Below are 22,810 nucleotides of genomic sequence, written 5' to 3' on the forward strand. Positions count from 1 at the left end.
GAGGGGAGGGGAGGGGAGGGGAGGGGAGGGGAGGGGAGGGGAGGGGAGGGGAGGGGAGGGGAGGAGGGCGGGTGAGTGGTGGGTTGGTAGGAAGGGAATGAGTGGATGGGCGGGCGGATGGGCGGGTGCCGTGCGCACCTGATGGCTGGTGTGTGTGGGGGGCGTGTGTGTCTGTGGGCAAGTCAGACGGTGACATGGCTGCAGGGCTAAGTGAGTGTGTGAGTTCTTCTCTCACCCATTGTACCGCCCGCCCACACACACCGCCCGCCCCATGTGACATAATGCACCGTCCACACGTCACCCCCGCGCCCACCCCTTGCTCCCCCCAGGCCAAGCGCATCACTGTGACCAAGGACGACACCATTGTGCTGCACGGCGCCGGCGCCAAGTCCGACATCGCCTCCCGCTGCGAGATGATCCGCGCCGCCATGGACGCAACCACCTCGGACTACGACCGGTGGGGACAGGGGTGGCGGGCGGGGGCAGCAGGCAGGAGGCGGGCAATGGCTGAGGGGTTGGGGCGGGAGTGGAAGTTGAAGACAGGGCTCAGGGGTCGGGCAGGACGGGTCGAGTACTACTTGCGGTCTAGGGGCGGTGTGGGTGCGTATCATGGCTCTGGCACCTGCCCTCACAATCTTAACCCCACCCGCACCCGCACCCCTCCCACCTGGCCAGTGAGAAGCTGCAGGAGCGGCTGGCCAAGCTGTCTGGCGGCGTGGCGGTGATCAAGATCGGCGGCGCCAGCGAGGTGGAGGTGGGCGAGAAGAAGGACCGCGTGGTGGACGCGCTCAACGCCACCAAGGCCGCCGTGGAGGAGGGCATTGTGCCGGGTGAGGGAGGAGAGGGAGAGGGAGAGGGGTGGAGGGCGAGGGAGAGGGGTAAGAGGGTGGGAAATTGGCCACCCTCTAGCTGCTTTGCCCGCCTTTAAGCAACATCCTCTTGCTTCTTGTGCCCTGCCTCGTCCTCACCTCCTCCTCCGCGCCCTCCCCCTCTGCCTCCCCCCACACGCGCAGGCGGCGGCTCCGCGCTGCTGCACGCGTCCAAGACGCTGGACGATGTGACCGCCAAGCTGGACAACTTCGACCAGAAGATCGGCGTCAACATCATCCAGAACGCACTGCGGGTGCGTGATGTGGGGTGCTGCGGGACGTTGGGGTAATTAGGCGGCCGGACAAGAATTCAGACGAAGCGGGGAACGTGTGCACGCGTATCGGCTTGCCAAGCCGCCACGCCTGGCCACGTACCGGGAACACCACATCACACTACGGTAGACGGCCGCTGACCCCTTCAACCTCATCCCGCCGCTTCCCCCTCCCTCCCGCCGCTCCCCCCTCCCCCCGCTGTCTACTTCGCTACACTTCTCTGTACCGCTCCTTGCAACCCCCCCCCCTCGTAAACTTATAACCCCCCCTCACGCACACACAGGTGCCCATGAAGACCATCGCCTCCAACGCGGGTGTGGAGGGCGCCGTGATCGTGGGCAAGGTGCTGGAGATGGCGGAGCCGCAGATGGGCTACAACGCCGCCACCGGGGAGTTCGTGGACATGATCAAGGGCGGCATCATTGACCCGCTCAAGGTATGCGTGCGTGTTTGCTTGTGTTGGGGGGCCGCGGCGCGGGTAGGTGTAGTCCAGTCCCAACTGAACCAGGGGGCCCGTGTGGGCGTGACCAAAGGGTTGCAATGCATACCCAGACAGACAACGCGGTGTGTGATCGTGGTAGGGCCGTGGGGATAGTCATGTTGGAAGCCCTTTCAAGTCACCCCGCGCTCACCATTCGCCCACCCACCCGCCCACCCACCCACCCGCCCCCACGCCAGGTGGTCCGCACAGCCCTGGTGGACGCTGCCAGTGTGTCCTCCCTCATCACCACCAGCGAGTGTGTGGTGGTGGAGGCGCCCGAGGACAAGAAGCCCGCGGCCGGGTACCCGCCCGCGCCCGACATGTACTAAGCGGCTGTAGCAGCTGGAGGCGGCTGTAGCAGCTGTTTAGGGCTGCAGCAGCTGAACGGGTTGTGCTGGTTGCAGCAGCAGTAGCAGTTTTATGGGGCCGCTGCTGGCTACAGCTGGCGGCCGGACCTCTGGCGCCTGCCGCGTATGACGTCATGCGCACCGGCACCAGCCTCAGGGTTGCAGTTGCCGGCATGACGCTGTGTGGCGGGTGGGTGCTGCCACTTGGGACGTGGGGGTCAGGTGGGTCAGGCGGTGGATCGGAGGCGGCGCCGGCAAGCCTCCGGAGTAGGAGGCAGCATTAGGAAGCAGTGGGGATGCAGATGTGTCTCAAGGTCAGGTGCGAGGACAGCGTGAGAGCAAGAGAGAGTGTGTGTATGTGTGAGTTCACATGACTGGGCGGGCGCGGAAGGCCTGGCCCATACATGGGCGATGTGGTAGCAGGATGGATGAGAGGTGGGAGGTGCCGCGTGGGAGGGGTGGGCGCGGGCAGCACTGGGTGGGTGGCCCCGGGCGGGGGGCAAGAGGTGGTGAGGCGGTGGCGGCACGGGTGAGGTCTGTTGAGCCTTAACGTGTGGCCGGAGTGTTGTAGGGGCCTTGAAGGCGGGGTGCGACGGGAAGTCCGGAGACTCCGGACGGGCTGTAAGGTGGCTTCGCAACTCGTCTCGTTTCAGGGCTGCATGCGAACTTGCAAACGGCGAAGATCCCCACGCCCACAGCGAGATGTAGCGGCCGGCTGACATACCGGTATCGAAAGGCAGCGCGGCGAGCACGAGTCTTGGTACGCCCGCGCGAGAGAGAGGTCCGTGTGTAACCAACACAGTGCGTGCTACATGCATGACAGCAGGCATGCCCCTGGTAAGATCGTGACTATGCATTCCAGCCGTGTCAGCCGTCGTATTAATATGTGGGCTGGAGCCTCAGGGCAGCGGCGGCAGCGGTCCAGGAATTTCCGTGGAGGCTTCACGCCCCCTAGCCATGTCAAGGCACAACCGGTTGACAACACAGCACGCCAGTATCTGATACACTCCGATACCTTCTGGCCCCATCCTGCCACTGCCTCCAGAACGCCTGAGCATCCGTCCCAGTGCGGCCCAGCGGGGCACTGCCTCGTGCGGTCGCTAATCCAGCACACCCACGTCAAGCCCCCACCCCCAACAACCCGGCCTCACTCGTCCGCGTTCTGTTACAAGTACCCGAACCCCGCCGCCGTCCGCTGCGCCACCCGCTGCCGCGCCGCCTCTCGCCGCGCCAGGGCCTCCGCCTCCTCCTTGCTGATCGTCGCCGCCTTGCCGCCCTTGCCCGCCGCCGCCTTGGCGCCCGCCGCCTTCACCGCCGCCGCCTCCTCGCGCTTGCGCTTCTCGCCTGCCGACGGCTCTTCCAACACAATGCCTGTGCGGGGCAGCCACAGCGACAGCCGGGTGAGGTACGGCCAGGGCGCCTGCCCACGTGTCCGTGTCCGTGTCCGGGCACGTGCCACAACAGACACGTGCGGCGAGGGAGCAGATGGCGCGATGTCCGAGGCGCTCGCGGCCACTGAGGGTCGCCACTCTATGTGGCCCCAATCCACACAGTGCCATGCCACAGCTTCTCTCGTACCCCACGCCCCCGAGCCCTCCGGACCCACGGCCGGCACGGCCGGCACGGCCCCACGCTCACCTGCGCCCATGCCGCCGCCCACTCTCCCCGTCTTGGGCGCCTGGTAGCCGCCAATGTCCGAGGCCGGGTGCTTGGGCACCACCACCGCCCGCGTCACAGTCTTCTTCTCAAACACGCCCGGCGGCGCAGCCGCCGCGGCGCCGCTGCCGCTGGGGTCGGGCGCGGTGCCGGGGCCGTGCCCCAGCGGCACGGGGCCACCGGTGTGTGGCGCGGTGCCGAACAGGGCGGAGGCGGGCAGTGGCGGCGTCTGCGACCAGGCCGGTGCGGGCTCGCCGCCGTAGTACCACTGCGTCTTGGGGTCGTAGTACCACCTGTGGGGCAGGGAGGAGGCAGGGGGCACCGCATAGGCGAGCGGTAGCGCGAGCGGTAGCGCGAGAAAGGAGGCTGAGCGAGCTGCATGTGTAGGGGTGGAGGTGCACACGCGTGGAGATGACGCACTGGCGCGGGGTGCTGGCGGGAAAAGGAGGGAGGGCGCTTGTGGCGTGGGCTGGCGCACCGGCAGGCCACCTTCCTCCGCCCGGCGCCAGAGGCTCCTGCCTTTCCGCCGTCCCCTACTCCCGAGTCGGCCCCTTGATTAACAGCCTCTTCCCATACCCACCTGTGCGTTTCGTTGTAGTAATACCCGCTGCCTTTGTCCCAAGTCCATTGCCCTGCCTCCGCCGCCGCTGCCGCCGCCGCCGCCTTCTTGTCCTGCGGGGCTCAAGGGTGGGCAGCAAGTGGCAAGGCGTCGTGAGGACCGTGGCGCCTCTACGGCTTTGGGGAGGAGGAGGCAGAGAGCCAGCCGTCACCTCACAACATCCTCTGCGCCTCCAACCACGCCAGTCCGCCTCTCCAATATGCCACGACCCCGACCCCGACGTGTGACAGGCTGGGCGTATGCCAGAGAGCCGGCCCCGCCGCCTGGCTCTGCAGCCCCCGTTAGCCGCCCCTTTCCCGGCTCCTAAGTCCCAGACCCAAGCCATCCGGACTCTCTCCCCCAACCGCTATTGAACGCCCCAACCGCCTCTAACCGCTTGTTTAACCACCTCTCTAATCGCCTCTCACCTCCTCGTACTGCTTCTTCGCCGCCGCCTCGATTTTGTGCATGGCGATCTCGTTGACCTCCTTGGCGCGTGCATCCCGCTCCGCCTTTTTGGTCATATCATACAGCTCTGGGGCGTGATAGGACAGGTAAGCGTTGCATATAATGTGTGTGTTTGTTACATGGCAGGAACTGCTACTGCGTTGCTGGCCTGCCGGCTGCTTGCATTGCTTGTACTCCCCTCAACTCGCGCGGCACCCAACCACTGGTCACCCGGGGGCCTTGCGGCATAAAGCATCGCACATGACCACAGACTGCGACTCCCGTATCACAGTACTTGATCCATACAGCCTGCCGCCGCGCATTCCGGGCGAGTTCGCTTCTTCGCTTTGCCCAACACTTCCGTCGGCGCACTGAGCCTGTTCCAGGGTTGACCCACTCACTCTTCTCCAGTTTGGCCTGATGCCCGGCTCCCCGTTCGTGGTTGAGCCGGGCCGCTTTCGTGTCGTTGAGCCAACATTTACAAACGTCGCACCAGTACATGGCATTTGATTTCCAGAACTGCAGCGCACGGCAGCCGAGTTGGGTGGGACGTCAGGCCGGTATGGGTGTGCGGGGTTGGAAGCGTGTCCGAGTCCCGCCAGTTTGGCGGGCTCGACGCTGGTATCCTTTGTCATCGCTCTATCTAACAAAAGTCTGCACTGTGCCTTTTACTAAAGCCCAACAGCGACTGGTCGAGTTTGTGCACAGAACGTTGCTACCCGCGTACCTCTGTCATTTTTGCTAGACCTTTTTAAGTATCTGTTATATATGGTGGTCAAGCTCGCAAGCGGTCAGTGAGAGCAGGGATGTGACTTTGGTCGCTCTTGGTCAATTCAATGGTGGGGCCCTATCAAGCTGCAACTGATGTTAGGTATTAATGAGCAGTGTAGTTGTGGAAAGCTCAGTTGGCCGGTGCTCCACTGTGAAGGCGTGGAGGTCCATGCAGCAGTCCAATCGGCAATCGGGTCTTGCGAGTCCGCCTGTGGCTCGAATCAGGAGCTTCCCTGTATGTGGGTCAATTAATATAGTTGAAGGTGGTTTCCACACATGGATTGAGCTAGGGTCAAGCTAGTGCAGAATTGGTGGCGGAGCCCGACCTGCGGAGCAAACTAGGCGCTCGGGGCCGCCCGGAGCTGCCTCCACAGCTTCTGAATGACTGGAAAATCCAAATCTCGCGGCGGCCCGAAAACCCCAGCGTCCGGACCGGGGCCCAGTGCTGCGGGCGCTGGTGCGGGCGCCAGCGCCGCGCCCGCGGCGGACTCGGCTGGGGCTAGTACCAAGCAGAAGCCGCAGCAGGGCGGTGCCAGCAATGCCACATCTAGCCCAGCTGGCGCTGGTGCCAATGGCAGCGCACGAGTGGCTGCCATCGGCACCACCAGTGCGGCTGTGCTAGCCACGCCAACGCCCCGCACCGCACCCCTGACACAGCAGCAGCTACGACGGCTGCGGCAGCAGCAGCGCACCGCCGCACCAGCCGTCCGTGCCCGCGGCGCCGCTGCCCCCGCCTCCGCCTCGGTTGGCGGCGCGCGTGCGGGCCGCAGCGGCGCCGGCCCCGCCAGCGGCCGCAACCGCGCAGCCCCGGGAGGCGATCCGTCCGCCGACGCATGGGCTGCCGCGGCGGCGGTTGCCGCCGCCGCCGCCGCAGGTGGCGGCGGTCGCGGTCGCGGCGGCGTCGGCGGCGCCGGCGACGGCGCAGACGGCGTCAGTGCGGAGGCAATGGCGAAGCTGGTGGATGCTGCGGAGGCGGCGCTGACGGAGGGGGCGGCGGGCGCGGCGCGGCTTCAGTCCATGGCGGTGGCGCAGCCGGACCTGTACTCACGTGTGCTGCTGGGGCTGTTCCAGAAGACCCAGTCCCTGGATCTCATCAGCCGCATGCCGATGCCGCTGCCGCCGGATCCAGGATTCGACATCGAGCCGCCCCTGCCCGGCGGCGAGTTTGACTTCGGCTGGAACGGCGGCGGCGGCAGCCGCGGCGGGGCCGGCGGCGCTGGCGGCGGCGGTGGTCCGGGTGATGAGGGCGGCTACATGGACGGCTACGGGCCGGGTGCCGGCGGCGCTGGCGGCGGGATGCAGTTTCCGTTCCCGGATTTTGACTACGACTTTGACTACGACCCGTTTGAGGGCGAGGACGAGGACGGGCTGTACGGCGATGGGCTGTTCGGCCCTGGCGGCGAGGACCTGTACGGCCTGTTTGACGAGTACGGCGAGGGTTACGGTTACGATGATGATGATCTGTACGGCGACGCCGGTTACTCGGAGGACGAGGAGGGTGCAGGTGGAGAGGAGGAGGAGAGCGCGGGCGAGGACGAGTGGGAGGAGGTGGAGGGCGCGGAGGCGGCGACCGTGGCAGCGGCGGCAGCAGCGGCGGAGGCGGCGACGGTGGCGGCGGTGGCAGCAATGGCAACGCCATCTGTGGGAGCGGACGCACATGTGGGCGCTGTGGCGAGCACGAGCAAGGACGCGGAAGAGGTGTGCGGTGTGGCAGCCGTCAGCGGCACACCCGGCGGCAAGGGCGCAGGCCCCGGGCCAACACCTGGGGCGCACAGCGCCCAGACGCCGCCGCCGCCGCCGCCGTTGCCGCCACAGCAGCAGCTGAAGGGCTGTGATGCGGACGTTTCGTCACCAAAGCGGAGAGGCGCATCAGCTGCGACGGCCTCAACCTCAACCTCGGCATCAGCATCAGCATTAGCAGCGGCGGCGGCGACGACGGCGGCGGCCGGGGTAGCGGCGCGCGCGAGGTCGCCAGCAGGGAGAGCCTCGGGGCCGGCAGCGGGGCTAGGTGCAGGGCCAGGGCGGCGGCGGGTCGGGCCGCCGGTGGCGCTGGAGAGCTTGACGACACCGGGGTCGGGGGCAGCAGTGCGCGCGGCAGCAAGAGCGGCGGCGGTGGCGGCGGCGGGCACAGGCGCACCCGGGGCCCAGGGGATGGGCGGCGGCGCAGGCGAGGCAGGCACCGGTGCCGGAGGCAGGCGCGTCGGCGGTGGCGACACCTCCTCGCGGCGCCAGCAACGTATGGCGGCTGCAGCAGCGGCGGCGGCGGCTGGAGGTGGCGACCTGGGTGTTGACGCTGACGACGACGACCACGGGGTGCTGTTGGATGAGCTGTTGGGGTTCCGCATCACCAGCAAGCCGCCTCCCAGCTAGGCGGCAGCTAGGGGCGAGAGTGCTGCAGGGGGCAGACACGCAGTGCGCGCACGCCCTGCTTACGGACAGACAGAAATGGGACCCTGGGTTAGTATTGATGCGCATTTGACGGTCGACGGCTGACACAACGCGAGTAAGCTCATTGTTTGGGCGTGCGGTGGGGGCGCGCTCAGCAAGTGTAGGCGCGGGCTGCGTGATGCGCGATGCACGTTGGTGTGGGTGATACCGATGACAGTCGCAACGGACAAGAGCGGAAGCGAGACTGTGTTTTTAGTTGCCGTTTTTGACGGTGCTTGGTGACACATGACATTGGAATGAGTATGTGTGTATGTGTGTGTTTGGAGGAGTGTACTGAGCAGGTGGTTTGTGAGCATGGGAGTGCAGCGAGCGAGAGACGGTGTAAGGGACTGCACTTACTAACATGCGAACAAACAGCCCCAAGTACGCTACCCGGAAGCAGGAGGACTTTGCTTTTGGACCGAGACAGGGCGGGCTGCTAGCACGCGTAGGGCTGTTGTGCACGTGACGGCGCCGACGAATGCATGCCTGCGACACCAATGTCGCGTTGGGTCCAGTGGGACTGGTGGGACAGTGCGCGGTGAAGGCAGGTGCAAGGCAGGTGCAAGGCAGGCGTAAGGCAGGCGCTACAGACATGCAGGATGTGATTAGGAATGCCGTGTGGGAGTGGCGGGGGCGGTGCGGACGCCGCGTCGCAGACATTGCGTCGGCCCTGTGAGTTGTGCAGCGCCTGCAGTCCGCTGTGGGCAGGGGTCATGGGGTGGCCTGCTGGTTGCTCCGCCGTGGCGGACAGGTGTGCCTATCGTCCTGTCCGGCGGCCTGGCAGGGGCACCGGTGGTGCAGGAGTGTGGGACCCGGCTGGGAGCTTCTGCTGTGCGCGTGTGCTTGTGGACTCATGGAGTCGTGGTCGCGTGGGCCCGGGGGCCTCGGGTGCCCGACTTGCGAGTCGAGTGCGTGCGTGGCAGTCAGTCAGTGAGTCAGCCAGTGTACTGACGATCCCGCGCGGTGCGATCTTGGGTGCGGTGCAGTGTGTGTGCACACAGAGTCACAGAGTGTGTCGCGCAGCCCGCAGTGTGCTGGTGGAGGGGTGTGCTGGGAACCGCGGGAGGCGCGGGCGGTGGGCTGTCCTGTGTAAGGATGGCGACATACGGCACGTCACTGCCGCTTAGAAATGCCACGTCGGCAGGTCAGGCCGAAAGCCTGACAAGAGAAGGTGGCTCTCCCTTGCAAGGGAAAAGTGGGCTGTGCCGCCACGCCACGTCCTCCGTCTGAGGCCGAAGGTTCCGATACTAGCCTCATCTCCCGGACATAGCCGGGGTCGGTTTGTACAGGCACCGCCCGCCATATGTGCCCAGTCGCGCCCAGCTATCAAGCACTAGTGCCGCAGGCAGCAGGCCAACCAGACAGCAAGGAAAACCTCTCAACACCCTTGCCGCTGCAGCTGACTGCCCGCTACGCCATCCTCGTCAGCACAGGTCGCTAACCAGACAACACCGGCAGGTCTCAACCTGCGCGCCGGCGCCGCTTTGAAGGCGACGCCGCGCTGTCCTCCTCCACGTGGCCTTGCCCGCCCCCTCTGCTCCGAACATGCGCGCCGCCACTGCCGCTGGGCCCAGGGCCGCCCGTGCCGCCGCCACCACCGGGCCCAACGCCGTGGCCGCTGCTGTTGCCGTGTCGCGCCATTATGCCGGCATGGCATTTCGCCGGCAGCAGGGGCTAACCGTGCCATGGTTGTGGGGGTTAGTTCGTGCCATGCAGCGGGATGAGGCTGTCGCCCGGCTATAAGGGCGCAGCGCCGGCCTGTACCGGCGCTGCTTTCTCGTTACTCCCAACTGTGCATAGGTTTACTCTTATGTGCACCAACAACGGATCGACGTCTGTAACGAACTCTGGTGGACAGCGCACTGGGTTCCGGAAGTCATCTGTTGGGGCGTCTTCGGGTTGCAGCCAAGTCTAGGCGCGCAGGCGCATAGCAACGTCACTCTAGCCTAGCAACCACGCATCACCGTCAGCTGAGCTGCCAAACGGACTAGTTAGGCGAGGAGACAGCCGCCGGCTTCGCAAGTCTCGGATACCGGTTCTCGAGCGCGCTGCTTGGGCAGCCTGCGGAGGCGCCGGTCGGCCTATCCTGCAGCCACCAAGTAACGAGAAAGCAGCCGGCAACTACAGCTGTGGTGACGGCGACGTGGGAGCTCGCGGCGAGCCGACAACATCACCGACGCTCGGGGACGCCTCCATTAGTCCTGCTTAGCGGCATTATGGAAACTTTGCCATGTATTGACACTCTTGGCTGCAGAAGAGTTGTCTTTCCGTGTTTGGTAGCACTGGCCACTGTGGGCAACGGACCTAGAGAGTTCTCTAAACAGTAGAAGAATTCCAACAGTGAGGATCCTGGCCATTCATGGAGAGCGGCTTTATGGAGTTATTGAGCCGCGTCGAGGGTGGTGAATGGACATGAACATGCTCGGCGGACTGTGCGAGACTGCTTGCGAGTGGTCTTTGTATGTTGTCATTGTGACATGTCCACGGTGATTCTGGATCGCCGGGGACGTAAGCTGGGGGGACCGCGTGCCCGCGGTTTCGTGTGCCCCGCAGCCGGTTGCCGGAGACAAGCGTCACATTCAGGCGTGCCCTTGAGACGAGCTGCACGTAGAAGCTACTCACCTGGATGCTGATGAGCTGTGTGGGGCTTTCGGGCGCGTTTGAGCCCCTTTCGCTATGGACTTGTGGACAGGCGGTCACACATGGTGACAGCCTCGGGACTGCAAGTTTTCGTCCTCTCTGCTGTGGGGGGAAGTGGTGTGACCGGTGGCGGCGCCGTGCAAAGCCGGCAGAATGACACGACAGCTGTCGCGCCATTATGCCGGCATGGCATTTCGCCGGCAGCAGGGGCTAACCGTGCCATGGTTGTGGGGGTTAGTTCGTGCCATGCAGCGGGATGAGGCTGTCGCCCGGCTATAAGGGCGCAGCGCCGGCCTGTACCGGCGCTGCTTTCTCGTTACTCCCAACTGTGCATAGGTTTACTCTTATGTGCACCAACAACGGATCGACGTCTGTAACGAACTCTGGTGGACAGCGCACTGGGTTCCGGAAGTCATCTGTTGGGGCGTCTTCGGGTTGCAGCCAAGTCTAGGCGCGCAGGCGCATAGCAACGTCACTCTAGCCTAGCAACCACGCATCACCGTCAGCTGAGCTGCCAAACGGACTAGTTAGGCGAGGAGACAGCCGCCGGCTTCGCAAGTCTCGGATACCGGTTCTCGAGCGCGCTGCTTGGGCAGCCTGCGGAGGCGCCGGTCGGCCTATCCTGCAGCCACCAAGTAACGAGAAAGCAGCCAGGTGGCGGAGACATTCATAACCGGCAGAATGACACGACAGACGGAGAGCCTGCGGGCAAGGGCGGCCTGGGTGCAGCGTCACTACCCGGAGGCCGCCGGCAATCTGCTGGTGGCTCAGCATCGCGATACGCGGCGCTATGCGGCCGCGCGCGCGGCGCGCCGCCTGACAAACACGCCAGAATTCAGCGCTGGCGACTACGTTTACATCAAGAAGCTGAAGGTGGACAACACCCTGCAATTCCAGTATTACGACACAATACTCAGGGTGAAGAGCGTGGGGCCGCTGGGTGTAGCGGTGCTCATAGGACGGGACGGGACGCAGCAGCTGCGTCGGAGGGTGGAGCAGCTGGCGCCCTGCCACCTGGACGTGGACCCGGCGATAGAGCCGCAGCTGTTTCGCCCCGGCAAGGACCTGGCCTGCGAAGCGTGCAGCTCGCCGGGGCAGCCGGCCAGGATGCTGCTCTGCGACGGCTGCAACCAGGGGTGGCACACGCACTGCCTGCGGCCGCCGCTGCGGGAGGTGCCCACAGGCGCCTGGCTATGTCCGAGGTGCCTGGCGCACTTATCGCAGCAGCCACCGACAGAGGAGGCGACGCGCGAGTGGCCCGAGCAGCTAGGCCAGTTGCTGTTCCCCAAGGCCAGCACGCGCAGGTTGGATGATGAGGCCCGGCAGATGGACGGCACGGTGGTGACTAGGCGGGTGCGGACGGGCAGGGGCAAGGGCGCGGGGGAGACGGAGCAGAAGGCCCTGCTGCAGTTCCGTGGCGCACTCTACCGGCCGCACTACTTTGCCGTGAAGTGGCCGGGCGAAGTGGAGATGGAGTACTGGACTCTGGAGCATGTGCGGCGCGGGCGGGCGCGCGCATAAGGAGAGTGGAAGGACCAGCTGGGGGGACGAGGGCGTAGCTAGTGTTGGATAGTTGCGCAGGTATTCGGGATGGAGGGCCCAGCTGGGGGGACGAAGCGGTATGAAGGATGGTATTGTGGATTCGGATGACGGTGGGAGGAGCGATCATTCGCTATTTGGCTTGGGTTGAGATGTCTAAGGATGACGTGTGTTGCGTATTTGTGGCCTCTCTGAAGGGGACCGAACGTGGACTGACAATTTGGACGTATTGACCATGCGTGCATGCCTGTCCCTGCGTGAGCCAACCTCGGTTGCCATGCTTGGCCTCTCTCGGTTGTGGGGGGAAATGGCGGGACAGGTGGCGGAGACATTCATAACCGGCAGAATGACACGACAGCTGTCGCGCCATTCTGCCGGCACTGCATTCCACCGGCACGAGCGTGTGTAGCCTAGGGTTTTGTGTCGCGTGTGTGACTGCGTGTGGACTTGAGCAGCTAAGACTGCTGTGTATCGCCTGCTTGGTGTAGGATTAACCTTGCTTGCTATCAGCCTGAGAGAAAGGTGCGAGTGAGAAGTTGCCGTACAGTTGGTCGGCGCACGTAGCGGGCAGTGACGCCTGTGAGCGGCACTGTCCGCTGTTACTCCATATTGGCTTTACGACGACTAATGTGTAGTTCTTGTGACTCGCTGAGAGCAGACTGATCACCTGCGGGAGCGAGAACGCCAAGGCGTGTTCAGCGGCAGGCAAGACTAGCGTTTGGACCAGCTAGCAATCGGGGGCATGCCCAGTGAGAACCGCCGGGGTATCTCACAACTCGGGGACTGCGACGGCAGTCCATTGTCCCAGCAAACCCGCAACTCGCGTATTCCTCCAGCAATGAAGCAGCGTCCTCGCCTGGCCAGCTAGGTTATGTCTATGCCTAGCCTGGTTTAACACAGGTGGCCAGAGTGCATGCGCAACCCAGTAGTGGTGTGACCGGTGGCGGCGCCGTGCAAAGCCGGCAGAATGACACGACAGCCGCCGGTAGGCGCGGTGCCACCACCGCCGCCACCGCCGTCTCCAGGCCCTGCACCGCCGCCACCGCCACCGCCACCGCCACCCCTGGATCGCTTCGCTCAGGGGGCTCAGCCTGAAAATACCAATATTGGGATTGGGAGGGCTGGTCACGGTCAGCTGTCTGACAACTCAGCCCAGGTGGATTTAGTCACTGCAGGGGGCGGGGGAGTTAGGGGTGGGGGACGTCGTGGCAAGCAGACCAGGCGGGGGCGAGTACTGTATCTTACCAGACCTTACGTACACTTCTACCCGGCTCCAACTGTGAGGGATATGAACCTGTTTGCAACGACCACAAACATTTGGTCATTTGCCGTTGCAGCGGAAATCTGTATGCCTCCAGGTAAGGCTGTCACCCTGTAAGGAACGTCAATGGCGGGGGTTAGTCATTTGGGGGGCTGTGCGCGTTCAGTGGTGCAGGAGGGACAGTCCGCGCCGATGGGTGGGGGGGCACACTTCGTGCCAGATGGGTGGGGTAGGCACGGCTCCTAAATCTCTTGAATGGGGAGCCGGAAAGACAGCTGAGCCCGGATGAGTGCGGATAGTGGTGGTGGGGGGGGGTTAACGTTGAACCAATCCCGTAAGGAAACAGTCGCGGGGGGGGGGGGGTACGCTAGTAGTCATTAGTAAGCCCTGCAGCAAAGTGTGTGACTAGTGTTACGTACGCATTCGTTCCCACCACACTCGTCATTAGTGTTCCGGAGCCTTGCGTTCTTCTTTCCTGAGATAATGCTTATCCTGAGAAATGAGTGTTAGTTTGATTTACCGTAGTCCGGGAACCAGCTTGCCGTAAGCGCTGGGTCCAGTGCGGGGTAGCGCATGCGGGCTGGTGCTCATGCATGGTTAGGGTCATGCAGGTTAGCAGCAGGTAGGACCGATGTTGGTTATCTAACGTGCGAGGAGCACCGTAATGGAGTGAAGGGCAAATGGCGTGGTTTCGTTACGTGCACATAACCGTCTTCGTCTCCGGAGGGGCCCTGGGCATGGGCCCCAGGCCCGATGGCGGCGGCGGCGGCCCCGCGGGGCCTGGGTCTGGCGGATTTGCGCATGTGCGGAGCGGAGGGGGCGGGCAAGACCACGTGGAGGGGGAGCGGCGCCGGCGCGCGGGCTGAGAATGAAGCCGGCCGGTGTCTGGCTGAGGGTTCGCGGGTGAGCACAGTGTTGACACAGCAACAACAACAACAGTGCCAGGCCTGCGTCCGGCCGATTGATGTACTTGATTGCTGTGTGCTTGGCTGCTCGGCTGAACGGAACCCTGGCTGGAGGTGCCTGAACACACCTCCGGGAGGTGAGACTGCCAAGCTTTGGTTGGTAAACCGTCGGCCTTAGACAGGCGGTATGTGACGCTGCGGGCTATAGAGGGGAAACCGCCTGCCGTGTTCGGGCGCGCCTTGGTGGACAGGTGGACAGGTGGAGTTGGAGTGTGCGATGGGACAGGGTTTAGGCAGGTTGGCGAGGTCCCGTTGGGTGCATCCGACACCCATACCCCAAGCAGACGGCAAACAATTTGCAGCGGCAGAGCAGAAGTGCATGGCTGGTCGAACGCCGGAGTTACTGGCTGGCTGGAAGTTTGCTGATGTGCATTCCTCACGCTCCGGGCGCCCGGCCAGGCGATGGCACCACACAGACACACCGCAACGCCACACTCGCGATGCAGAGCCGCAGCGCACCTGCAGGAAGATGACCAGCGTCCACGGAGTAGTGAGGTGGCATTGTGCAGAACTGGAATGACGTTGTGTGCACGAAGTGTTTGGGTACGGCCGGGTACGGCGCCCAGTCCCGTGGCGTGGGCCGGGGAATGGGCTGCGGGTGTGTGGGCCTGGCGTAGGTCGGATGTGTGATGCATGCATTGCAGTCGATACGGTATTGCAGTGCAGTGCAATTGCAGGATCGGGCTGCGCGATGTGCGCAGCGGCAGTGGCAGCGGGAGGCCTGCTGGCTGGACCACTGCTGGCGACGAGGGCGATCGGGGCGTCCACTGGCGTTGGCAATGCAGCACGCCCAGGCCGTGCGGTACACACACACACACACACGTGGGGCCCGCAGCCGCCTCCGGGAGCACCGCCCGGCTCAGGGCAGTAAGTGCACTGTAACAACCGCAGCAGCTTGCCGCACTCTTGCCCCTTGGCCGGGTGCGCCACACGCCCCAAGCAGCCTACCCAGGGCATAGGACGGGCAGAAGCCAACGCCGCAAACCCCACACGTCCCACACAGCACGTGTCGCCACCCGCACACACCGCCCTCTGCCCCCGTGTCCCTTCACCTCCTTTGACCAGCCTCACACCACACGACGGCAGCACCACTTGCGTACACCCGCGCTACCGCTCCTCCCGGCCTGCCCTGCTGCTCCCGGCCTCGGCGCCTTGCCCGCTGCCAGCCCCGCACCCGCCCGCCGCCGGCGCCGCCTCCGCCTTCTGCTCCTCTGCCGGCGCCGGCGGCTTTAGCCCCAGCTCCGCCACGCGTTGCCGGTGCAGCTGCCAGGACAGCGCCGCAAACTGCTCCAGAGTCAGCTCCTGCGAAGCGTGCGTGTGTGCGTGTGTATATTTAGGATAGAAAGCTAGGGAGCCCCGCGGAACTGCACAGGTGGAAAGGCAACTAGCGAGCTGGTGGAGCTCCAGCTGCAACTAGGTGACTGAGCATGGTAGGCACTGGGGCGATCGGTCAAGGGTTCGGGGGTGGTGCACGGCGCATGGGGTGCCGCCATGCGGCTCCACCCCCCGCCCCACCCACCCACCCACCCACCCACCTGCGCCCGGGCATCCACGTCCAGCCCACACGCCGCCAGCGCCGACTCCACCTGCACGCCGCCACGCCGTTGGTCCAGTGAGGGACAGCGGGTAACCACGAACCAGGCAACTAGACAGGCAGCCAAGGCAGCCAAGGCAGGCAAGCGGCCATTCCATTGCCCTACACCCTGTGCGGTGCACCCAGGTGCCACAGCGCCAGCCCCGCCCCACCCTGCCCACCCCCAGTGCCGCCACCAGCCCACCACCCACCTCCTCTGAGCTGTACAGGGGGGACAGGCTGTTGCGCATCTTCTTGCGCCGCTCAGAAAAGGCCTGTCGCACGAGGTTCGGGCGGGCAGGGCGCGAGGAGCACTCACATGTGGCCGTGGCCGTGCGTGCGCGCACGTGCACATCCATGCATTGCAGCCATTCAAAGACAACCCCTGGCTTCTCTGCCTCCCATTTTCTCAACTGCACATGCGTGTAGCCCCCCTGCCCGCCTCCCGCCCCCCCTCCCCCCCTACCCACCTTGTCCACCAGCTCCATCAGCGCCTGCTCGCTGGGCACCTGCAGCCGCGCCCCCGGGGGCCGCAGCGCGAAGGTGACCAGCGCGCCGTCCACGCCCGGAACCGGGTCGTACTTGAAGCGGCTGATGCGGAACCGGTACCTGCGGAAGAGCGCACAGCGATTGCGGAGCGCGGGGAGGGATTGAGGTTATATTTAAGGATAGTGGCAGCAAGGAGCAGAAGACGGCGCGCCACTCGTCCTCGACGTCGGAAGCAGTAGGACACGGGGGCGGGCGTCCAGGACTCGGCCCATGGGCGGCTCTTGGCTTCGAGGCTTCGACTCGTAGCGTCAAACACACGCAGGCTTCCCCACTTCTCCTTTCCCGCCCACGTCCGTGCCCGGTGCCCGCTCCCGCACCCAGCGTTCCCGTGACCCCAACCCCTCCAGGAAGGATCTCGGCTCATGTGACCCCCCCCCTCCCCACACACAAACATACACCCTCCCCCCCCCACACAGACACCCCCCTACACACACACACACACACAGACACGCACGCACACGCACTTGGGCCTGCAGTAGAAGAGCGTGCGGATGTTTGCGGCGCGCCACTCGCGGCCGCCGGGGGTGCGCTCCGTGAGGCGCTCGCCCGCCTCGTGCTGCAGCATGAGGTGCAGGTCTGACACCAGGCCGCCCAGCGGCAGCAGCAGCTGCAGCAGCTCCTTGGTGATGTTGTACGGCAGGTTGGCCACCACCTTGACGCGCTTGGCCTTGGGGGCGGGGGCTGGCGCGGCTAGCGAGGAGGCGGAGGTGGCGGTGGTGGGGCTGGGGGTGGAGGAGGAAGAGGGCTGTTCGGACTGCGGCTGCTGCGGCTGCAGCTGCTGCAGGCGGTCCTGCTCCACCATGTGTTTGATGATGTCCTCCAGGCCCACCTAAGCGGGGCAGGGTATGTGTGATGCCGTGTGTGTGTGAGCGTGTGTGTGTGCGTGTGTGTGTGTGTGTGTGTGTGTGTGTGTGTGTGTGCGTGTGTGTCCTTAAAATAACAAAACGAAGCCTTCCTTCCTACCTGCCTGCCTGCCGACTTGGCGCAACCACGCCTCAGTTCACCTGTCACCCTTCCAACACCGCCCAAAGCCCCTGCCCCTGCCCCCGCACACCTCCTCACCTTGACCGCATCGCCGTGCACCAGCTGCAGCTCCGGCACCTGCACCACAGCAGCGCCGGCAGCAGCGCCGGGGAGTCATGACGGCACAAGTCGATGCGGGCAGGTGGGCGCACCCACACGCCATGCCGGCCACCTCCCCAATTATGTAACCCCTCTTCATCCCTCACCCTCACAAACAGCCCGACCCTGCCCTTACACGCCCAACCTGTCCCCTCCCCCTCCCCCTCAGCCTCACACTCGCCTCCCCGCCTGCCCCCCCCTCGCGCCCCCCACCTGCTGGTACTCCACGCCCAGCCTGCCGTACAGCGTGTCGTCCTTCTCCACCGCCGTCACCCGCGCGCCCGCCGCCAGCAGGTGCTTGGTCAGGTTGCCGGTGCCGGGGCCCACCTGCCCGTCGGAGGGGAGGAAAGGGGAGGGAGCGGAGGGGGGGAGGGTGCAGCGGGCTGGTGACACTCCGAGCGGGCGGGACCGACTGGGACGCGCTCCTTGCCAGCTCCTTGCGCTCTCCCGCCTCGGGGCTCCGCATTCACCTGAGCCGCGATCAGCTCTCCTACTCCCCTTCCCTCCCCTGACCCCTCCCCTCCCCGAAACCCTCCCTCCCCTGACCCCTCCCCTCCCCCCGCCCCCTCACCTCCAGCACCAGGTCTCCCGGCCCCACCGCCGCCGCCGCCACGATGTCGCGCAGGATGGTGTCGTCCATCATGAAGTTCTGGCCCAGAGACCTGCAGGGGGGGCGGAGCAGCAGCAGCAGACCAGTGGGCGGTGTGGCCAATGGGCGGAGTGTCCAGTGGTGACGGGTGGGTGGCGGTGGTGGGGGCAATGGTGTTGCGGTGGGCAGCAGATGTGGGGCGCACATGCGGCGGTGGGCACACAGCACGGGCGGCTACATGCATTGCGCCGCCGCGGGGGCTGTAGCCGTCCCGACAAGTGGCGGGGTGGCTGGCAGCAGCGCTGCTACTGCCCCCCAGGGGCCCACAGCCCCACGGCCCGGCGATGCCTTAGCAAGCCTTGAGGCGAGGACACTGCGCTCTCCCCGGCAGCCGTTTCTGCTCCTTCCCAGCTGCCATCCAGCTGCAGCCTACCGCCCTGTTGCCTTCCCCATCCTGCTTGGCGTCTTCGCTCCAACTCTCCACGCTGAACTCCTGGGTATCGTTTCATGTGGGCTTGGCAACTACCAACCCATCCTCCCTCCTTCCCTTTCTCCATCCCCTTTTACTGCCCTCCCTCCTTTGCTGTCGCCTGTCGCCTCCTGTCCTCCTCCACCTTCTCCTGCCCCTCGTTTGCCCTGCCGCCTCCTCCCCCAGCCGCCGCTCACTTCTTGGCCTTGATGCGGTCCTCATACAGGTTCGCCACCGTGGCGGCAGCAGTGGGCATGGGCCGAGACGCAGAGGCTGTAGCATCGCCGTCACCCGACCCGCTGCCACTGCTACTGCCGGCACGCCACATCCAGCCCAGGGCGGGAACGTCCACCGGCCCCTCCTCAATCACTGGCTGCACGGGCGACGCTGGCGCCGTCCTGCGCTGCTGCTGGGAGGCGCCCGAAGACCCGCGACCGGTGCGCGGTCCGGAGCGGCTACCATCGCGGCTGCTACCCCCAGCGCCGGGGCGGCGGCCGGCGTGTGGCGTCGTGGAGGCGGTCCGCGAGCGGCCGGCCGCGGTCCAGGCGCCGTGGAGCAGGCGAGCCGGCGCCGTTTGACCGCAGACGGCGTGCCGGCCGCTTGGCCCGGCTGCAGGACATCTATGGTGTTGTAGCGACGCTGGTAGAGACATTTGGCCGGGCGGCACGCAGCCGAAAGCTGGTTAAACGGTGTTGTCAGCCGCACGCCGAAATGTCAATTCGGGTTTCTAGCGACGAAGGCGAACCCCACAGAGACTACTTTAGTATGCTGGTTTGATGACAGTTTACAGCATAGAAAACTTCCTTAATAATTGTTCAACAGAAGCCCGGGCGGGACCATCGCTCGGCCCATCGATTGCGCTGCTGTTGTGCACCCAGGCGAGTGTCCACTGTCACAGGGAACACGCAATACAAGTAAGCCAGCACGCCACAAGTCTTTTGTACGTTTTACTGGTGCAACACGCGGCGAAGAGCAGAGTCATTTTTCGGGGCCACAGGCCCCCCGCAACCTAAATGGAGGTCAAGCCTTTTCCATTAGACGCCGCGCTGGTTGGCGGTGGCATTTTTCACGTCCTAGCCCGCTCTCTTCTGCTATGGAAGCTATTATGGGACAAGAACTGTCGCGGCGTCAGCTTGATCACCCAGGAGATGTACCTTATTATCTATATCTTCCGCTACCTGGACCTGCTGTACCTGTACACGGGGCTGACCAGCTCGATCGTCAAGGTGCTGCACCTCATCGTGGCGCTGGCTATCGTGCTGCTAATGCGGTACTCGCCAGCATCCAGCAGCTATGATGCGGACCTAGACACGTTTCCCCGGCTGGGACTTATCCTGCCGTGCGTGGTCCTGTCCATCTTCCTCAACCGTGTCAAACTGATCATCGAGATATGCCACAGGTGCGCTCAGGGGACGGGCTAGCGCACAACGAGGACAGCACTTGTGTATGGTTTGGCTACCTCTGCCGGCAGTATTCTGGGAGGAGTGGGGCCGTGCGGCGGAATGGGAGACGGGGTCAACTGCTCACCCCAGGCCTCCGCATCCCGCATCCCGCAGCCAGCCTGCGTCTTCGCGGCTTTCTGCCCCTATTGCCTGCCTCTCCGTTCATCGCTTCAACCAAATATCCCGTGCGCACCCCCTTCTCTTCCTCCCTGGGCAGCTTCTCGGTGTACCTGGAGGTGTTTGCGCTCATCCCGCAGTTCGTGCTGCTGTATAAGCGGCAGGTGTACGAGCTGTGGGTGCTGCTGCTCACGGTGCTCATGGGCTCAGAGCGCCTGCTGCAGACCGTGTCGGTGCTGACCGACTGGCAGGAGTCGGTGCGGGACGACCCCTACAGTGAGTGGCGCAGGGGTGGGGAAAGGCAAGGGGGGAGAAAGGGGTGAAGGGGAGCAGGGTCGTTGCTGACGGGCGCAGCGCCGGGACGGTCCGCTTACTTGTGGGGTGACGAGGGTTGGGCAGGCGGAGCAGGGACCGCACATCGGTGGGCCGGGAGCGGAGATGCTGGGGCTGGGCAAACAGCGGGGCCGGGCGCGTGCCGGGATGCACGCGGGACAGAGCGAGAGGACGGGGCGCCGGGACTCTTTGCGGTTTCGGTGGACTGTCAGGCTTCCTACAACGCGGGTTTGCTGCGGGTTTGGGGCCTGCCGGTCGCACGCGGGTCTGGCACTCACGCCGCCGCACAGCTACCAGGGTATGCATGTCGGAATGCCCCGCGCTGCCGCTCAGTGCCTCCCCAAATTTGCGGACTTCCCACCACGCCGCCGCTCTCCCTCTCCCCCTCCTCCCGCTCCAGGCGTGCTGGCGGACCTGGTGCACGCGGTGGTGTTCGTGGTGGGCCTCAGCATGCTGCTGTGGCAGCGCCTGCAGGTGGGTAGGGGGGAGTGCGGCCAGCTGGGTGCAGTGGGCGGCGGCGTGGTGGCGGCGTTGGGTGAAACACGGGCGGCTGGGGCTCGGTGGCAGGGGTGCGGGAGTTTTTATGCAACGTCCGGGCCGCTGGCTTGGTCACAAGGGCTTTTACACAAGTGCCGGGTTGCGCGGGAGGTAGCGCCATGGCATTGGCACGTCGGCGCTGCATCACCCCGTGTCAAATGTGCGCTCGCCTGGCGTCCGAGCGCACGCAGCTCTTGGCAGCACTCGCTGCCCTCATAACTGCCGCTGCGATCGCCGCCGCCCGCCCTTGTCCGCCCTTCCTACGCGTCTGCTCGCGCATCTCGCCCCTTCCTCCAGGTCCGCAAGCAGCAGGGCCTGAACGAGTCGGGCGCGCCGCTGCCCAACTTCGACGAGGTGTGGGACGCCAGCAAGTTCAAATTCGAGGACCAGGAGGCTAACCGCAAGTGAGCAGCGGCGAGGAGCGAACGGCAGCAGGAGGAGGAGGCAGCAGTATACCACGGGGAGTAGGAGTGCCGGCGGACTTCCGTCGCAACAGCAGCAGCAGCGCTAGCTTGCGCTGCTGGTTGCTAACGAGTGGATGCAATCCGCGAGCGAACGGGTGGCGCGGGTCGCCGCGAAGCTGCACCGCAACAGAGCGACCGCATGGGCAAGTGGGGCAGTGGGACCGGGTGTGCGGCTTGACTGTCAGCCCGCCTGCATTGCGGAGCCGGCAGGTAGGCTCACTGGAGGCCTAGGTGCTTCCGGCTGACCGGGTCGCTGCCTTGGCCTGGGGGCGACGGCTTAACTGGGTAGGGCGGGGGGCTTGGGGGCCCGCAGGTGGCTCCAGGGGCCAGGCGATGTGCTGAGGCAGTGGGCGAGCGGCATCAGGGCGGCGGGCGCCAGCGGTGCGCCAGTGGTGCCGAGGCCGGTGGCGGGCGCCGCATGTAGCTATCGTGGCATCGTGAGCGGCGTGCGGAGCGGGGCAGGGCGCTGCCTGGTCATCAAGGCGTGGATCATAGCCGTGGCTACTGCGCTGGCGAACTGTTGTATATAGAGTTCCAGTATTGTTGGCTTCAATGTATTGGTTTGCGCAAGCAGGGAGGTTGCAGAAGTGCGGGTGTTTGAATTCGTGGATGGGGACTTGCTGGTGGGGGCTGGGACCCAAGTCTGAAGGTGTACGGCCAGAGCGTCAGGCTGGCAGCGGCTCGTGAGGTGTCCAGCACGTCCTGCTAGTGCGACGGGTTGGTTTGGGCATGTCGGTACATCTTAGGCGCAAACTCAACACATTGCTTTGGCGTGTGGGGACGCGGCGTTGGTGAGAGCCACGAATGCCCTAGTACTGTGGGGGCATGTCGCACCCGTGGAGGGCACTGTACGTGATTGGAGCATGCGTGAAGCGTGTAATGCTCGGATGTGCGTAAACACCAGGATGCCATGGGACAGGGGAAGGGGCAGGGAAGCAGCAGGGAGCACGTGTTGCGAGCGTGCCGGGGATTCCCGTAGAACGGGTCACAGTTTGGGCAGGCAGGGGCGCGGGCAGAGCAGGGGCGCTGTTACGCGGCTTGGCACGAGGATCCACCGAGCCTGCACCGACGCCGACCACCGGCGGCAAGCCGGCGGCCCACGCCTCGAGGTCAGCTGGGTGGATGAGCAGCCATGCAGCTGACAGGCGGCGGCGCTGCTGACATCGTGTGCGCGGCGCTGCCTGACCAGCAGCAGCAGCAGGATGCGCCGCAGCCGCTACAGCCGCAACACAACCCGCAACATCAGCAACCACAGCACTGCGCCGCCAGCAATGTCTCTGATTTGTTGGACAAGGATTAGAGAGGCTATGAGGTGTACAAGGATTAGAGAGGCTATGA

At 65.1% G+C, this 22,810-nt stretch overlaps 5 protein-coding genes across 5 annotated transcripts in view; 3 read left to right on the top strand and 2 right to left on the bottom strand.

Moving 5' to 3' along the window:
- CHLRE_06g309100v5 (uncharacterized protein) overlaps positions 1-2,742 on the top strand; it is a 7,372-nt gene extending 4,630 nt beyond the window's left edge. Inside the window, exons 11-15 of the mRNA XM_043063758.1 lie at positions 330-457; positions 676-830; positions 1,014-1,123; positions 1,426-1,578; positions 1,821-2,742. Coding sequence (XP_042924464.1) covers positions 330-457; positions 676-830; positions 1,014-1,123; positions 1,426-1,578; positions 1,821-1,952 — 678 coding nt within the window. The 3' untranslated portion in view covers positions 1,953-2,742. The remainder of the gene's footprint in view (positions 1-329; positions 458-675; positions 831-1,013; positions 1,124-1,425; positions 1,579-1,820) is intronic.
- A 2-nt stretch (positions 2,743-2,744) lies between these two features.
- CHLRE_06g309150v5 (uncharacterized protein) lies at positions 2,745-5,543 on the bottom strand. The gene is made up of 6 exons (XM_043063759.1): positions 5,399-5,543; positions 5,073-5,190; positions 4,653-4,759; positions 4,207-4,298; positions 3,609-3,919; positions 2,745-3,341 (listed from the first exon to the last, which is right to left on the bottom strand). The coding sequence occupies exons 1-6, from the start codon at positions 5,405-5,407 to the stop codon at positions 3,136-3,138; spliced, it is 843 nt and encodes a 280-aa protein (XP_042924465.1). The 5' UTR covers positions 5,408-5,543; the 3' UTR covers positions 2,745-3,135.
- Positions 5,544-5,730: 187 nt separating this feature from the next.
- On the top strand, positions 5,731-9,072 carry CHLRE_06g309200v5 (uncharacterized protein). The gene has a single exon (XM_043063760.1). It carries the CDS (start codon positions 5,824-5,826, stop codon positions 7,810-7,812), a length of 1,989 nt encoding a protein of 662 aa, XP_042924466.1. The 5' UTR covers positions 5,731-5,823; the 3' UTR covers positions 7,813-9,072.
- Positions 9,073-15,145: 6,073 nt separating this feature from the next.
- On the bottom strand, positions 15,146-19,360 carry CHLRE_06g309300v5 (uncharacterized protein). The gene is made up of 9 exons (XM_043063761.1): positions 18,777-19,360; positions 18,093-18,183; positions 17,735-17,848; positions 17,462-17,500; positions 16,864-17,228; positions 16,321-16,459; positions 16,063-16,125; positions 15,813-15,863; positions 15,146-15,579 (listed from the first exon to the last, which is right to left on the bottom strand). The coding sequence occupies exons 1-9, from the start codon at positions 19,229-19,231 to the stop codon at positions 15,385-15,387; spliced, it is 1,512 nt and encodes a 503-aa protein (XP_042924467.1). The 5' UTR covers positions 19,232-19,360; the 3' UTR covers positions 15,146-15,384.
- Positions 19,361-19,490: 130 nt separating this feature from the next.
- CHLRE_06g309350v5 (uncharacterized protein) lies at positions 19,491-22,364 on the top strand. The gene is made up of 4 exons (XM_001691300.2): positions 19,491-19,978; positions 20,239-20,414; positions 20,872-20,945; positions 21,306-22,364. Exons 1-4 carry the CDS (start codon positions 19,593-19,595, stop codon positions 21,414-21,416), a joined length of 747 nt encoding a protein of 248 aa, XP_001691352.1. The 5' UTR covers positions 19,491-19,592; the 3' UTR covers positions 21,417-22,364.
- Positions 22,365-22,810: the final 446 nt, after the last annotated feature.

The sequence above is a fragment of the Chlamydomonas reinhardtii genome, chromosome 6, assembly GCF_000002595.2.
Source record: "Chlamydomonas reinhardtii strain CC-503 cw92 mt+ chromosome 6, whole genome shotgun sequence".
Lineage (NCBI taxonomy): Eukaryota > Viridiplantae > Chlorophyta > Chlorophyceae > Chlamydomonadales > Chlamydomonadaceae > Chlamydomonas > Chlamydomonas reinhardtii.